At 34.9% G+C, this 17,011-nt stretch overlaps 1 protein-coding gene across 1 annotated transcript in view; it reads left to right on the forward strand.

Moving 5' to 3' along the window:
• Nucleotides 1-12,423, forward strand: part of LOC109048470 (von Willebrand factor A domain-containing protein 5B1-like) — a 36,465-nt gene extending 24,042 nt beyond the window's left edge. The window contains 12 exon segments of the mRNA XM_042713579.1: nt 689-890; nt 1,079-1,278; nt 5,074-5,263; nt 7,030-7,320; nt 7,402-7,539; nt 7,726-7,854; nt 8,920-8,994; nt 9,338-9,407; nt 10,442-10,565; nt 11,524-11,568; nt 11,571-11,592; nt 11,595-12,423. Coding sequence (XP_042569513.1) covers nt 689-890; nt 1,079-1,278; nt 5,074-5,263; nt 7,030-7,320; nt 7,402-7,539; nt 7,726-7,854; nt 8,920-8,994; nt 9,338-9,407; nt 10,442-10,565; nt 11,524-11,568; nt 11,571-11,592; nt 11,595-12,208 — 2,100 coding nt within the window. The 3' untranslated portion in view covers nt 12,209-12,423.
• Nucleotides 12,424-17,011: the final 4,588 nt, after the last annotated feature.

Genomic DNA, 17,011 nt, shown 5'->3' on the forward strand with positions numbered 1-17,011 from the left:
CTTCCTTCCATACATCCATCCATCCTTCAATACATCCATACCTTCATCAATACATCCATCCATCCATCCATCCACCCACACATCCATCCATCCATCCATCCATCCATCCACACATCCATCCATCCATCCAATCCATCCATCCATCCTTCATACATCCATCCATCCATCCATCCATCCTTCAGTACATCCATCCATCCTTCAATACATCCAACCATCCTTCCATCCATCCATCCATCCATCCATCCATCTATCCATCAATACATCCTTCCTTCCATCCATCCATCCTTCAATCCACATCCATCCATCCATCCATCCATCCTTCCATACATCCATCCATCCTTCAGTACATCCATCCATCCATCCATCCATCCATCCATCCATCCATCCATCCAATATCACATAAAAACAACAATGGTTTATCTGTAATTATTATACTATATTTTTATATTATAACTATTTATAACAATAACAACAATACTAATTATTATTACTATTATTATTATTATTTTAAATACTGTAATTTGGTACAATGTCGAATTTTTGATATAAGATCACATATGTGAAAATACAGGCTTTTGTATACTAAGTATAATATTTTTTAGTGTTTCATTTTTGTTAATGCAAATATAGATTTTAGGGCAAAACAAGAAGCTCCCAAGCTCTCAGTGTCTTTTCTCTGCTGTAACAGGACAAACGGAAACGATACAGCATGATGCGTTCCAACGAGTCGGCCAGTTCAGTGTTCTATCACTCTCAAGAGGAGGATGCTGGGAAGGTTTCCTCTGACGGTCAGGGGCTGCACAGGGACAATCAAGTTGGCTCGCTGTTTATGGTTTGCCAGGAAACCATGTCTCAGAGCAGTCCTTTCACCACGGAGCAAGACATTATGGGTAAAGTACAGCTCTATACAGCGTAAATGTGTACCATAAAAAGTCCATTTTAATTTTTGTATGAACCTATTCCTTGGAGTCTTCTGATGAAAGAGAGGTTTCTTTATGAAGTCAACAAACATCAAGATAAATTGAGTGAAAATGAAAGAGAAAAATTAGACAAATTATTTTATTTTATTTTCACACAGGAACTGACACAGCCACCTCTCAGAGAAGACGTGCTTACAGCACCAATCAGATTGTAGATTACAACCCTGTGAAGAAGGCCTACACCCCCAGTGACCCCAGCTCAGTGGTGGGCAAAAAACCCCTTAGAAGAGCAAAAGTCCAGGAGCTCATCGGACAGACACATCCTGACCACGGAGCTCAGTGGAAAATGGACTACCAGGTTGGTAAATGCTAAACCATAAGGCTCGAAACATGTGCTACACAAATATTAGCTTCTTACTATGCATGATTTTGTTTGCTATTGCATTGCAAAATGTGTTTGAAAATGTGTCTGTAGCCATTGGAAAAGTCTACTTTGAGCTTCAGAATGCATTGTAATTTTAACATAATTAGAAGTAGATAAAAATGCAGTATACTACAGGCTACGAACAAAAAGTACATTGGAGCTACATAGATTACTTAAAATATACTATCCAATTTAATCAGAGCGGATCTTTGCCATGTGGGGTTTTCTACTAATGAACACTCAGTTAGGTTGAATTAGATTTAAGTTGAACAGGTAAATTTATACAACCAAAATACCTTTACATAACTCTAAAACACTGGTGAATCATTTTTGTGAATCAGTTCATTAAAATGACTCATTCAGACAAACCATTTGGACGAACTGATTCACTGAATCAGATTTTCCAACACTACAGTATGAAAGAGAGAGAACCATTTACTAGAATGAATCAGATTTCCCAATACCACTGTTCAGAATGAATACAACTGTTCAGAATTAACAGATTCACTAGAATGAATGAGACTTTGCTTTGAAATGACTCATCCAAACAAAGCGATCGACTAGAATAAATTAGACATTTCTATGTTACATATGAGAGAGGAGACCATTTTGGCTAAGTATTAATGTCTGCATTTGGTGTTCTTTGGGTAATTGTTTTCGCTGGTCTAATAGAGATTCATAAACATTATGAACCTTTTTTTATGAATGATCATATCTTATAATACATATCCTGAGTAAGCAATAAACATCAAAACTTGGAAATGATAAGAAAACATTTGTATCTGTAATCCCCTTTGGTGCCTGTGTGTTTTGACACAAAGCAGACGGCTTCTGTTTAGGAAGTTGTTGTTTTCTTTAGAAGAAATATCTGTAGGCAGCCTTCACCGCGCCATCTGCTATAACCCAAGCATCTGCTATGATATGAGAAGAGCTCCGTGGATTCGTCTGTTTGTTCCAAAGGGTTATTTGAACTCATTTCTAGCTCTTTGATGAGAATGTAATTCAATCTTCTTACCGCCACATCCACATAAATAGAGTTTAGATTGCATAGCCAGTGGAAGATGAATTATAGTTCCCTGGACGATTAAGCAATGCAAGAATGTGCATAAGGAAATATGTTTTCAGGTGGACTATTTTGTGATGCACACCCACGCACTGAAATATAAATGCACCTTTGGAGTCCAGTGGGAGAAAAAAGGTTGGCGGACATCACAAAAGATGTGCCAGCGTTTGAACAGGGCTGAAATAATGAGGCCCAAAATATCCCTAACCTAGAGGCAAATTAATATGTAATCAAGACCGCAACAGAGAGGTGTGCATCCTTTGAGACTGATAATGATGGCTGTACTCATGTCTTGCATGACAGTAGAAAACCCTTTACAGCAGGCCAACTGAAGAGACTTAAGGATGCTTATATGCTTACTGAATCGAGGCTTTACTAATAGACTACAGTACATTTATTTTTGTCAGGTTACCTAAAATGTGCTTGGGTTGTAAAATGTAAAATGTAACATGAGTTAAACTGGGTTTATTCAAGCCAATAATATTGATATTTATTATTTAAATAGGATTATATAAATGCAAACATATTTAATGTAAATAATATAAACAATTAAATATTTAATAACCAATGTTTTTTTTCTATGTTAGTAGTATTATTTAAATGTCAACATTTTTAAATACTATAAACAATTAAATATTTATTTAATTTAAATATTATTAAATTAGCAAGATATTGTCATGTTAATTGTTGCATTCCTCAATATTTTGGGTTGCCTTTTCAGGTTACCTAAAAATGTGCTTTATGTGGTAAAATTAATTAAACTGGGTTTATTGTTATTATTTAAATAGCATTATACAAACATTAACATATTTAAATAATATAAACAATTATTTATTTTTAAATATTATTTAATAAGCAATACTTTTTTCCATTTTCATATAGTCATTTTATAATATTGTCTGAGTATTGGCATACTTAAATAATATAAACATTTAAATATGTATTTATTTTTAATATGATTTAAAAAGCAGTACTTTTTCCATGTTGGTAGTAGCATAGTTTTATTGAATTTAAATAATATAAACAATTAAATATGTTTTTACACATAACGTATTTAAATAATATAAACATTTAAATATTATTTAATAAGCAATATTTTTTCATGTTAGTAATCACACTCCTTAACATTTGGGGTTTCCTGTAACATTTTTTTTTGTCAGGTTATCTTAAAATGTGCATCATGTGCAACTGGAGTTAAAAAATATCTATTACAAATATTTATTTAATAAGATTTTTTAAGGAAATTTTTTGAGTAATTACTTATTCTTCAGCATGCTGGCTGACAAAACAATGACATGTCCTGTATTTATCTCTCCTATTTTATGACATTGTCTCTCGAATTCAATGAGTTCAGTGATATTCCCACATTGCTGACACCCTGTCAAGAGACATATTGAACATCCAGACACTTGCATTTGTCGTCCAGGGTACAAATTAGTTCTGACAACTGTGACAAAACCCTTGATGGCCACGATAAAATTTTCAATGTCACGCTCCTTGAAAGGGGAGAAGATATCAATAGTCTGGGCGACACTCGGCACGGCAAGCAATTGCCCGTGGAAATTTGATCAAAAAAGAAGTGAGAAATATTACAGATTATCTACGGCAATAACAAGAGTCCTTGATTTCCCCTCAATGCATGCAATAATGACTTTAATGGTCCTTATTAGCTCTTCAGCAGGCATAAATTTTTCATGAACCAAATTGCCATTAGACCCAAGTGAACAGAGAGCCATGGCTGTAGGAACTGGCATGGTTACGGCGACTCAGAGAATCATTGTGTTCATAAATTCCCTCTACATGAGGTGGAATAAATTAGATTTCCATGTTGACTTCATGCTGGAAAGTACAATAAGAAACCTGCATGATAAGTGCAGGCACAGAAACACATTCAGAGTTGTTATCATTAGCACCATTACTGTGGCACTGTGCGTTTTCTTTAGCTCAGGAAACAAGCAATTTATAACTATCCTGATGCCATGTCCATACACTGATGGGTAAAAGATTTTGTCGGGGTACCTAAAAAGTGCTTCTGTGTTAACCTGTCAAAAAAATCAAGTCTATATTATAATATTAATAATTTGTATATTTTCATATTTTATTTTTTTATATTTAATATATATCGAATATTTCTTTTTTTATGTAATTATTTTTAAATACTTTTTTTTTTTCCAGTAATGTTTTAAAATGTTTACTACTAGTTTTTAAAATGCCATTTAAATGTTAACATTGAAATAATATTTGCATTTATACTTTTTATTTTTAAATAATAATTTTATGCCTATATTTATAATTATATTATGACTGATAAATGTTTAATATTATAAACCTATATTCTGTTTGTGTTATGTCTTGTATTGTTGTACTTTTTTCCCAATAAATGAACTTTTTTGCACAAATACACACAGCTAAAATTACATGCTTTCTTAAAGGGAAAATACTCTTCAACAGACATTTGAGCGCTCTTAAAGGGTTAAATATATGCCATAATCTATAACTGTGCCTGAGTTATTTCTAGATGATGATCTGAATCTTAAAATAGGCAAGAACAATTAAATATTCAGTATTAGAAGATAAATGGCTACGTCAAATGAGCCATATTGGACTGTGTAATTCAAGTACAGTGAGCAAAAGGATTAATGAACTGTTACTAATTTCTCCAACAGCCACAGTTGGCCAGCCTGTGTGCCACGTCCTCAAGAGGACGTCCCATAACTGCTCACAAACCTCCAGTGCAACAACCAGAGTGTCTCCAGGGGGAGTCCAAGGTTGATCAGACCCAGCCCGGCCAAGTCGTGGAAGACGGTTCCAGGTCTTCAACTGACAGCCCTTCTCTAGGCAGCACCGGCGATGCAGGTTGGTCCTTCACTACAGTCTTCGAATTTAAGAACAAAGACGTCAATTTCTGATGCATTATAATCTTAGCACTGCTTGGGCTAAGAGTTAAGCTGGCTTTTTAACACTGTAATTTAAATACCCATAATCAGCTGCACAGTGTGGGCGTAGAAGCACTTAACAATATCTGGAGAGCGCAGACTGAGAAACTACTGAATCTGCTAATCAGTTGTAGTTGTAAAATCTGTTCTGAAAAAAGCAATAGTGAATAGGAATTTTTCTGATTTTGTATGCCTTTAACATTTTTCATCAGCTAGATATCGCTCTCTGTTGAGTGTAGTGAGGAGTAAAAACTCAACAATCCTGCGGTGATAATATCAGTCCGTCTGTTGAAGGTCGTATTTGTATACTTCTAAGTATAAAAGTTTAAACTCCAAGTATTCAAACCAGGCATATGCATTGCATTTCCCAGAAATCGCTAAATTTAAATTGCTTTAAATTCGACTGGAAAGATCATGGAAAGTCATAGAAATTCAGTGGCTAAAAAATGTGGGTAAGATAATTTGATAGATATTTTTAGAATAGTTCAAATGTTTTTGAAAAATATTTTGTCTTCTTTGCTCACAAAGGCTATATTTATTTGATTATAAATTGATTATAATATTTATATACAGTAAAATAGTAATATTGTGAAATATTATTACAGTTTTAAATACCTGTTTTCTATTTTTTATATATTTTAAAATATAATTTATTCCTGTGATGCAAAGCTGAATTTTCAGCATCATTGCTCCAGTCTTCAGTGTCACATGATCCTTCAGAAATCATTCTAATATGATGATTTGCTGCTCAAGAAACATTTCTTATTATTATCAGTTTTTGAAAACAGTTGTGCTAAACTGTGATACATTTTTTCAGGATTCTTTGATATATGGAAAGTCCAAAAGAACCGCATTTATTTGAAATAACAATCTTTTGTGACATTATAAATGTCTTAACTGTCATTTTTCACAGTGTCCATACCGAATAGATATATAAAAAAATGAATACAAGTAAAATTAATTAATTAATTAATTAATTAAAAAATCATACTGTCCCCAAACTTTTGAACTGTAGTGTACTGTAAGATAATAAAAGTTCTGTTATTGATTTAATACTGGTGTTTAATAAACTATTAATGTCTCTCAATTCATAACTTTAACCGGCATCAGAACACAGCTTATATAACCAATCCACAACAATAAATTTCCAGACTGACAGACTTCAAATCGCCTGCTGTGAGCAATTTTCCTGTCATTATTCATAATCCACAGATCTCGGTTTTTATGGCAACTATCAGCTAATAGTTTTGTGCAATAAAAAGATATTTAACCTAATTGCCTGTCACTACCATTATTAAACAGCTACATGTTATAAGTTTCAGACATCTCACTCTTTTTCAGCACAATGAGAGTTGCATTTTTAAGAGAATGTGCCAAGTCTAAAGCAATTTCAACACTAAAAAAACCTTTTTAGTGCTTTTAAGTTTTTAAACTATGAACATATGCTAAAAATGGCATCTCAACACAATCTGATGTACCTTAATTATACAGGGTTCCTCTAGTCAACTAACTACTTAGGCAATCAAACAACTAGTTTTTTTTTAAATATCCATCCAGCTTTTAGAGTTTCAACCCATCATTTAAGCTGTTTATAAGCTTAGCCAACTGGTTTTTGTTGTTTTCAGCAGGAAATGCATCTGTTAATACTCTGAATATTATGCTTACCTTCTCTGTATTTTCGAACAGATGGCTACACGCATCAGCTTTGTGAAGTCGAAACGCCCCAGGATCCTCACGTACCAGAATTTAAGGCCAGTCACGGAAAGGGAAACTGCAAAGCGGTCATATCAGGACTGCTGTGCGGGAAACCCATGAGATGGGAGGTGGCCTTTGACATCCAGCCTTACCTGAAAGGCCGAGAGCGGGAGGAGAAAGTACACGAGGATCTGTGGAACGAAACCTTCCATCACCTGGCGGGAAGCTCCATTATTCAAGACTTTGAACACATGGTGGACAAAGAGTGTGAGATTGAGCATGGTAAGTCGAATTGCCAAATATTAAAACATCCAACTTACTTGAATATCTGACCAAATCCCTCGACTATATCATTTCTTGTAGGTTCTGGGAGAAGGTACCAGCTCTATGCCATCCACACCAGCAAAGCCTGCAACATCTTGAGCAAATACACAGCATTTGTACCTATCGATCTGGACAGCAATGAATATTTACCCACCTTCGTTGAGTACAGCCATCCTGGTAGGTCATTCTTCGAATTCATCTGAGCTCACAAGGCCTGGCAGTTGCAATGATTACGTCAAAGACGCTGTTCTCAGAAGGAAGAAAACAGGGAGGAGCGCAGGGAAACAGACGAAGCAGTCGCTCCTGGCTTAAGCACACAATTAGATCTTGATAATGACTCCTTGTATATTTGTTTATCTCCAGGGGAGGATCATAAACGAAGTTCGTACTGCAGTTCTCGTTCCGGCAGCAGGAAGAACCGAGGTTACTCTGTAGGTCTGGGGCGCTCGCAATCAGATTTGCCTGGGCAAGAAGATGCAGCATTATGCTACAGTAAGATTGATAACAAAATAGTGACAGTTGGGCTTGTTTACAAGTGTGGAGTTATGGGATGGAATATTGATGGATCATAAATAATCCGATTTTTATATTGCATGAAAGATTTTTCCAATGCTTTGGTCTGTTGAATGCATTGGGTCGCAATGACTATTGGTACCCAAGCAGTTCACTGACAGTGCCACTGGTTAAATGTCACAAAAATGCTCAAAAACATCATAACTTTGGGATAACTTGGCCTACAGACAAATATATATATGAAATTTTGAACAGATTTACAGAGTTTGTGTACAGTCCTCATGGAAAACTGTCAAATTCTAGGAGTTCCAGGAGCCTCATGAAACTGAAGCAAAAGTTCCCACAAATCTTTGACACAAAAATATATGTATTGTCAGAGTATTTTGAGAATATCATATCAATTTGGGGACAAGTTGGTAAAAATATACATTATACTGTTCATAAGTCCGGGTTTTTTTTTTTAACGAGAGAAATTAATACTTTTTTTCAGTGAGGATCCATTAAATTGGTCAAAAGTGACAGTAAAGATATTTATAATGTTACAAAAGATTTCTATTTCAAATAAATGCTGTTCTTTTGAACTTCCTGTTCATCAAGTAAATATAAAATGTACCACATGTGCCACAAAAATTTGAAGCAGCACAACTATTTTCAACCCTGGAAATAAGAAATGTTTCTTGAGCAGCAAATCAGCATATTAGACTGATTTCTGAAGGATCATGTGACACTGACGACTGGAGTAATGATGCTGAAAATTCAGCTTTGCATGACAGGAATAATTTACATTTAAAATATATTAAATATATAGAATACTACTTTTACTAAAATCTCCAGCAGGGGTGCTATGACCAAACAAACATACAGGTACAGAATGCATGTTATTGTAAACTCTTCTGGAGTTGACATGAACTATCTTCAGCTCAGACCCATTTAAAAATGCACTTTGATGTGATTCCTAAATGCTAGTTCTTAAAACAGCTTTCATACCAAACTGATGTAAAAAGGACTTCTGTCTGCACCCTAAAACTCTTCTTTGCTCTGCAGACGTAGACAATGCATCTCAATCCCCCTGCAAATCCCCCTCATCCTCCAGCTGGGAACGATGTAGCTCTTCTGAAGGTACTTTTTCTCTATCTGACTGCATTCACTTGGTTACTTCAATTATTACAAGTCTTGCACGTATTCAAGCATGTCAAACACAGCAGCATTAATCACTCAAGTTCATAGCTACTGAATTCATTCATTAGATTTGACCTAGAGGAGCACGGATGAGTTTATTTTAACTTTTATCCATAGCAAAACAGAGTAAATACAAATTACACATATACATTTACCATTAGCTTTTATCCAAAGCGACTTACAGTGCATTCAGGCTACACATTTTTTTTTACCAGTATGTGTGTTCCCTTTTGCGCTGCTAACGCAGTGCTCTACCACTGAACCAACCTGCTCTCTCTTTCAGCCTCTCAAAGGAGTCCGTCTGTGACCTCCGACCCCTCGCAGAGATCAGTCGAGAGCCTTTTCTCTGCCAGGTGGGTGTAGATAGAAGGAACGAGAAGGGGGAAAGAGCCAACAACGTCTACAAATCAAGTTACACAGTTAAAAACACTGTAATTCACAGAACACAAATGAATAATTCAACAGTTTGCATCGCTCCTGCGCCATTCGAATTTGCATTTTGATTGCTTTGGTAGTCTGTTGCTTTCATATAATGATTTCAACACTCAAAGAATACAAACACTCATAAAACACAAAAAATAAAAATAAATTAAAAAAAAATTAAAATACGACAGTTTTGTGCAGGTATTAAGTTTATTTTACAATTATTTTGCTGTTATATTTTGATGTGAAGTAGCCTACATAATGCCTTATTTCAATTAAACGAGTCAGTGTGACAATTATCTTTTGGCAAGTGTTTGTTCTATTGACGTCAGAGGTTTTGCTATTAGCATTTTATTTTAAAAAAATTGCCTAAACATCTTGAGTTTAAGTGGATATATGAAATAAAGGATAGTCTGGATGTAGTCACAACCACTCAGTTTCAGTTTTAATTAGCGTTTGGCTTTAAGAAACATTGGAAGAGGGTGACGCTTTGGGGGCGGGGTTTTGGTGGTGATGTCACTACATACTGTAGGCTTAACTCTTGAATATTAATTAGGATGTGCACAAATAGTTTTACGTGATCTAAATAAATGATTAATGCAATGTATTATTCTTTGATAAATAATTGCTTCAAATCCAGCCTGGATCATATACTAATCCCTTTCAAATTCCCATATCTTAAGTACATATATCCAAAATTTAAAACAAAAGATAAACACTTCCCTTTTGTGTCTGGAATCTCTTTCACAGTTTTACCTCTCGCTTTCACTTGAAATGTCAGCTGAACTAATGACCAAAACGTGAGGAGCAGCGCTATCAGGGATGTGTGCACACTGCACAAAATAACGAATGTGAAGGGGTAGATTTCACCAAGAAAAAGCACTTTAGACGTGTCTGTGCATTTAATGATGACAGTGAGGCACCGGTGTTAAAAGGTGTTGTTTTTCTTTTTGCCTCCAGCAAGCCTGAGCCTGAGCAGGACGCGTCTCCTGACGAAAGCTGCCAGGGGCTTCATGAGCCGGTCGCAGAGCAAAATCAGCAACTCCGTGGGAGAGAGCGAAAATGACAACAAGGACTACATCCCTCTGGTTTCTGTCGCCATATTCTACTTTCAGGATGTTGATGCTCTTACAGTTGAAGTCGACATGAAACTGAAATTGCCCCTATTGATTTTTTTTAAAATGCATTTTATATATATATATAATATATAGTGTGGTGTGTGTGTGTGTGTGTGTGTGTGTGTGTGTGTGTGTGTGTGTAAAATATATAAAATTTACATTTTGTTATTTTATTTATAGACATGGATTATCACATACATGGATGATTTGTAATATATAATAAATTTAGAAATTAACATTAAATGTGTAGTTATATATATATATATATATATATATATATATAGATATATATATATTAAATATGTAGTTATATATATATATATATATATATATATATATATATATATATATATATATACACACACATTTACACAACATATTACACTATATATATATAGTGTAAATATATGTATTACATACAAACATTTTTACATATATACAAATATTTTTTACTCATTGTGGAAGTAAAATGTGTTGCAAACAACAATTCATGTTGACTTCAAAAGGTCAGCATACAATGTCTGACAAACCTCAACTAGCACTAATGACGTCATTGAGTGTATTGCATCCACTCACCTCATAACCTATAAATATCCGGTCAATACTCACCTTGCACACAGAAGCAGTCTTCTTTATGTATAGTGAGTAATAGATCTGTTGACATTTAACAAGAACTGATCAATATCTCATGATCGCTGTGTCTGGTTAAATGAGATGTGCTATTTGAGTAGAATATATGGGTCATGGCAATTACTCAAAGTAAATGGTGATGAGGCGTAACAAAATCAGCAGAGCGTATTTTTAAGGCTAATGTAATTGACAATGCTTAAAGACCTTAAATGGTTTACTGACATTCTGTCTCTGAGCTTGTTTATATGTTTAAGCACTGATTAAATAGACATTATGGTTTTTATACTTCCTGTTGCAGGTGTCATTGCAGCTGTCCTGTGGGGCATTCATGTTGGACAGTGCCTTTTGTGTGATGCCATCAATGTGCCCAGGACAAGCTGAAGTGGACGTCGCCCTTCACCAGCCACAGAATCAGCCTTACCCATGTGTCCCACTCCGGTTCCCGGCGCTCTGAGAGTCTGGAGGTCCAGCATGGCTCCTCGCCTCCTCCAAAAGATTTGGACTTGAACTCCGAATGCGAGGAATTGGTGTCCCGCACGTCTTCATCATCATACCAGGCCCGAAGCCCTCGGATGGAGGGCGAGCCCTCGCTGTTGAGTGGCTTCTCGTCGATGTCGACCGAAGCCCCACTGTCGCCTATCAGCTCTTTGCACGACAGTGGACGGGGGTCTGAGTCTGAAATTGCAGAGACGCCCTGGCTGGGTTCACCTGGGATCCTACAAAGTGCCGTGCAAGACCCTGAGGGCATGGTGTGGGCGACCGCGGTTGCTCTGGCCTGGCTGGAACACAGTTCGGCCAGTTATTTCATCGAGTGGGAGCTGATCGCAGCCAAGGCCAGCATGTGGCTAGATGAACAGATCATCCCAGAGGGCCGAGACCTGGCGTCGGTCAAAGCCACGGCCAATCAACTCTTTATCATCCTCAGACACTGGGATGAGAACCTGCAGCTCAACATGCTCTGCTACAACCCCAACAGCATGTGAGTCCTGATAGGGTAGGGACTAAACTTCAAACTATGCGAAACAAAGGTCTTACTCTCCTTGAGTTGTTTTAATGTTAGTTTTCTGAATAGAAATCTTACCACTGTTTCATCCGCGTGAAGGCCAGAAACATACTCTGCGCAGGCAGGTAGATGTCAATGTATTGCAGGCTTCCTATTGCACATATATAACTTGTGTTCTTGCGTTGCTGTAGCAGTAGCAAAACCTGTAAAAGACTGTATCCATCTCAGATGAAAAGGAAGTTAAAAAATTACTCACAGTTATGAGGAAAGGTGTAGTAATAAGAAATACAGTATATGTAACTCAGTGTTATTTTTATTATTATTTATATACAGTATTATAGTTTTTATTAATATTTTTTATATTTGTTATATTTGTTTTTATGTTTTTCAATTACATTTTTTTTTAATTGAAATTAAAATTAAAATTTTTATATTTTCAGTCAAATTTTATAAAATTTTGTGTTTTTTTTTTTTAAATCTTACTATTTATAGGTTTCATTTATTATTTATTTCAATTTTTGTTTATTTATTTCTAATTTACGGAGCCGCGTGTGTACACAATTTATTTATTTTTAAATAATTACTATTATTTAATTACAATTACTATTTCGTTCCCTCAATTTGCTAAATTATTCTCTCGATTTGCTAAATCTCTCGATTTGCTAAATCGTGCACACAATTTGCTAATTAGTTCGATTTATAAATCATGTGCACGATTTAGCAAATCGAGGGAACAAATTAGTAATTCGTGCACGCAATTTATAAATCAAGGGAACAAAATAGTAAATTGTGCACACTATTTTTTTTCCCGCATGCCATGTGCGTGGCTTCGTACTAATTAGTCATTTTAGGGCTTCAACTTAAACTTATTTCTGTTAGTTGCCAAGGAAACATTTAAAATTTTTCTTTAGTTTACGTTTTTCATCTAATATTTATTTTATTTTAGCTTTATTTCCTTGAACAAAAATGTTTTTAAAGGTTTTTTAGTTTTAGTTAATGATAATAACCCTGCAACAACAACAAAAAATAACAACAATTTTATAAAAAAATACACAATTACACTATTAATTCAAAGTTAAGAGAAACTACGTTGCGGTTGTGAGATTTACTGATATTGTTGCAGTAACAAAAAAAATTAAGTCGCAATTATGAGAAATAATCAAAATTATTAGATAAAAAGGTACAGTTATGAGAAATAAAGTCAAAGTCACAGTTATTTTTTATAATTTTTGTATTCTGAGGTGGAAACAGGCTCGCGTACAAACTTAAGTAATCGAGGTTGAATATGTTTCCTTTTAATATTTGTACCATTAATTCAATCAACGGTTTTACTCATCGGAAGTAAACTAGGAGGTAATGGAAGTTAAACAGGTACAATAGCACCCCTTGTTGCAAAATTGACAATGCAAGCTGTACTTCCCACATTTCAAAACTGTGAAATCTTGTAGTATGCTGTTGCTAGAAGTTTTGGAAATAAACATATTTGTGTAGAGTATATTCCGGGCCAAACATCACCCAAAAAAGTTGCATGTCTTTGCAAGATTGTTCGTATTTTTTATCTTGTCTCTGAAATATTGATGTGCATATGGTTTAATGAACTGTCTGGTTGCTGCTTTGGAAGATTTTGTACCATAATCATTAATCGTACAAAGCCTTATAGTGACTTGTTCATTAGTTGACGTGGTTGACTGTATATGTGGCATTTCAGGCTGTGGCATTTTAGCTGTCAGAGGATCCAGTGACTTATAAGATGCAGATACATGTATAACATCATGCAACGTACATTCGTTTGCCTTTATGATCGTTAATGATGTCAAACCGTCGCTGGAACGACACTTTCGATTGCTGTAAGTGCTCTCCGGTCTTAAGTGCCTAACCTTGCAGAACTTTCTGGAATGTTGACTTGAGCGTTGTACTGTTACTTCAATCTGTAATTGATTATTTTTTCAGTTTTGCTGATTATATTTATTGCTGTCTGTGTATGTATAATTATAGTACTTTGTTGATGTCAGTTCAAAAATTGTACAGACAAATTCTAAAAGAGTGGCTGTAAATAGGTGTTAAAAAAGTAGCCTAAATGAGAAAATACAGAAGCTAATGTTTTCTCTTGTTATATCGCAACGGTTTATTTTATTATCATATGTATTACTCCTCAGGTATTGCTCTTAAGTACTGTTGTCTAAGTAGATGCATGAGTGGTTTGTGGAAAGATCTTTCATCTCAAGGTTCTTTTCAGATTGAACCTCTCCTATGCGCTTGTGACGGTGGCAGATGGTTTGTGAAAATTGCATTATGTCAATCAGTTGTACTTTGTACTTAAGTGTCGAATCCTCTTCAAGTCGTGCGTACATGCTAGTGCAATGCTGGACTGTGTAACTGCATGTAATAAAGTTTATTGGATGAAAAATGGGTCTCATTTTGCCATCATTAGAATTCTGGCTGCATTCACACTGACAGTGATTTGCACCAACAAAACTATCAGACATCATGCAGTTTCAGTGTGAATTCATGATTTGGGAGGTCAATAGTGAGTGCTATATGAAATATGCAGTATGTATTTATGATGCAATGCAGACTACCTAAGGTTCCAATACTTTCAAACGATTTAGCAACTTCCATCAGTTTAAAAGAATTATCCAAAATTAAAGTTCAGTCATCATTTACTCACTCTCTTGTTCAAAACAGGGTTATTATAGTGAACTAAAACTAAAAACACAATTTTTTTATACTTATCAAATAAACATGAACTAAATATATTTAATTTCTCATTTAAACTGAAAATTATATAAACATAAAATAAAATAAATGACAACAGGGTTTACAACCATAAAAATACTTTTTTAAAATAAAAAAAAAAGAACTGAAATAAGGTTTACGTTTTGTATATTTTATTTTATTTCAACTGTCAACAAGACAACATTTCTCATTTTCTTTTAGTTTAATTTAATACCAATACCATTAAAAACTAAATAATAAAATTAATAATAATAAACATTAATAAAATAATAATAAATAATAATACTAAAATATTATTTAAATAATAAAAAAATTTTTTTTTTTAAAAATGAAAATAGGAAAATAAAAAGATAATAAAACTAATTCAATTACTGATGACAAATTCAACATATTAATAAAAACTACAATAGTATCTCAGTGATACTAAAAGAACACTGGTTCCGACCTGATGACTTTTTTTATTTGTTTGTTTTAGTTTTCAGTGGAACACAAAAGAAGATATTTTGAAGAATGTTATTAACCAAATGGTTTCGGGTGCAATTGACTTCCATAATATGGACAAAAAATATATGGAAGTCAACAAAACCAATACCAGTTTGGGTTACCCACATTCTTCAAAATATCTTTCTTTGTGTTTCAGCCGAAGAAAGAAATGCTACAAGTTTGGAATGGCATGTGGGTGTGTGAATGATGAACGGTTTCTTTAAAATAAATCTGCAATATATTAACTTCCTTAGGCTAGCAGTTTTGACAACATAGTTAGCAGGTTGTAGAGCTTTTTGCCTTTTTGTCCTGCCTCTGACCTCACCATAGGCAATACTTTTTGCAGCCAGTAGATGTTGCACCACACTTTCAAAATCAAGAAAGAAAGGGTGCTGTTTTTGTCAGATTGGTGCATTTACAAACCTTGTTTCTGCTCTGTTCTCTCGCTTTCTCTCAGTAACACTTTGTATAGTTTGAGCTTATTAGTCAGGCATTCATCAGGGAATTACACTGCAACTATAGCTGTCATCATGTTTGTGCAACACAAAACAATGAAATCTAGTGTCTCTTTGAAATCTCTCTCTTTTGTGAGTCATGTTAATGTCTGTCCTGCAGCGTATGCCACCATTTAATTATATCAGTTACCACTCAGTGTGGTAAAAATGGCTTCAGGCATAAAGACAGTATCGAAGAGGATTGTGATAGCATGCTTTTGATGATGTTAATAATGCAAAAATAGAGTGAGAGGGCTTTTAATTAGAGTTGGGAACCTTTTATTTTTTTTTGGTAAATATGAGCAAATGTGGCTGTGAAAATAAATCTGCATCATTTATCCTTTTGATCTTTCAATAAAGGACCTCCGGCAGAAAAATAGGCCAACAACATTAAAGATCCAGCAGTATATTTAACTGTGGGCATGGAGTACTTTTTATCCCTGTTTGAACCAAACCCTTCTGGTGGGTTTGCTGCCAAAAAGCTATTTTTTGTTTGTTTGTTTCATCTGACCATAGAAGCCAGTCCTGTTTGAATCGTACTGTACTGTACCACTCAGTGGAAACGAGCCAATAGACACACATCCTCTTCCAGGCAGATCTGTAACATCTTCAGTTGACTAAAACTCCTTAACTATTAGCCTGATGGTGGAAATGGGGATTTTCAATGCTTTAGCTATTTTCTAACATTAAACAGTAAGCTGCTACAGTATTTCACAGTAAAGTGAAAAAGAGGTGTACCGCAACCTTGAAGGTGGACTTGTTACTTTACTTGTTAAAAAGCATAAAATGTCAATTAGATGACAGAAAGCATGTAGTACCTTGTGTACAAGAGGTTTCCAGCAATGTTGCGATCATGTTGATCATTTAGAGGCCTTAGAAATTCATGTATCAAATATGATTGTAACAAACGGACTGGCGACAGAGGATTAGTGGAAACTGGTATTTTATTAAGACCGGCAGAATATGACAGAGGATGAGTAGTAAATGGAATGGGAATGAGAATCCTTGCAATCGGGTAATGCACTTGCCGGTTGGGGTGACCAGAGTGGAGGATGGTGAGTAATGGAGTT

This window comes from Cyprinus carpio, chromosome A23 (genome assembly GCF_018340385.1).
Source record: "Cyprinus carpio isolate SPL01 chromosome A23, ASM1834038v1, whole genome shotgun sequence".
NCBI lineage: Eukaryota > Metazoa > Chordata > Actinopteri > Cypriniformes > Cyprinidae > Cyprinus > Cyprinus carpio.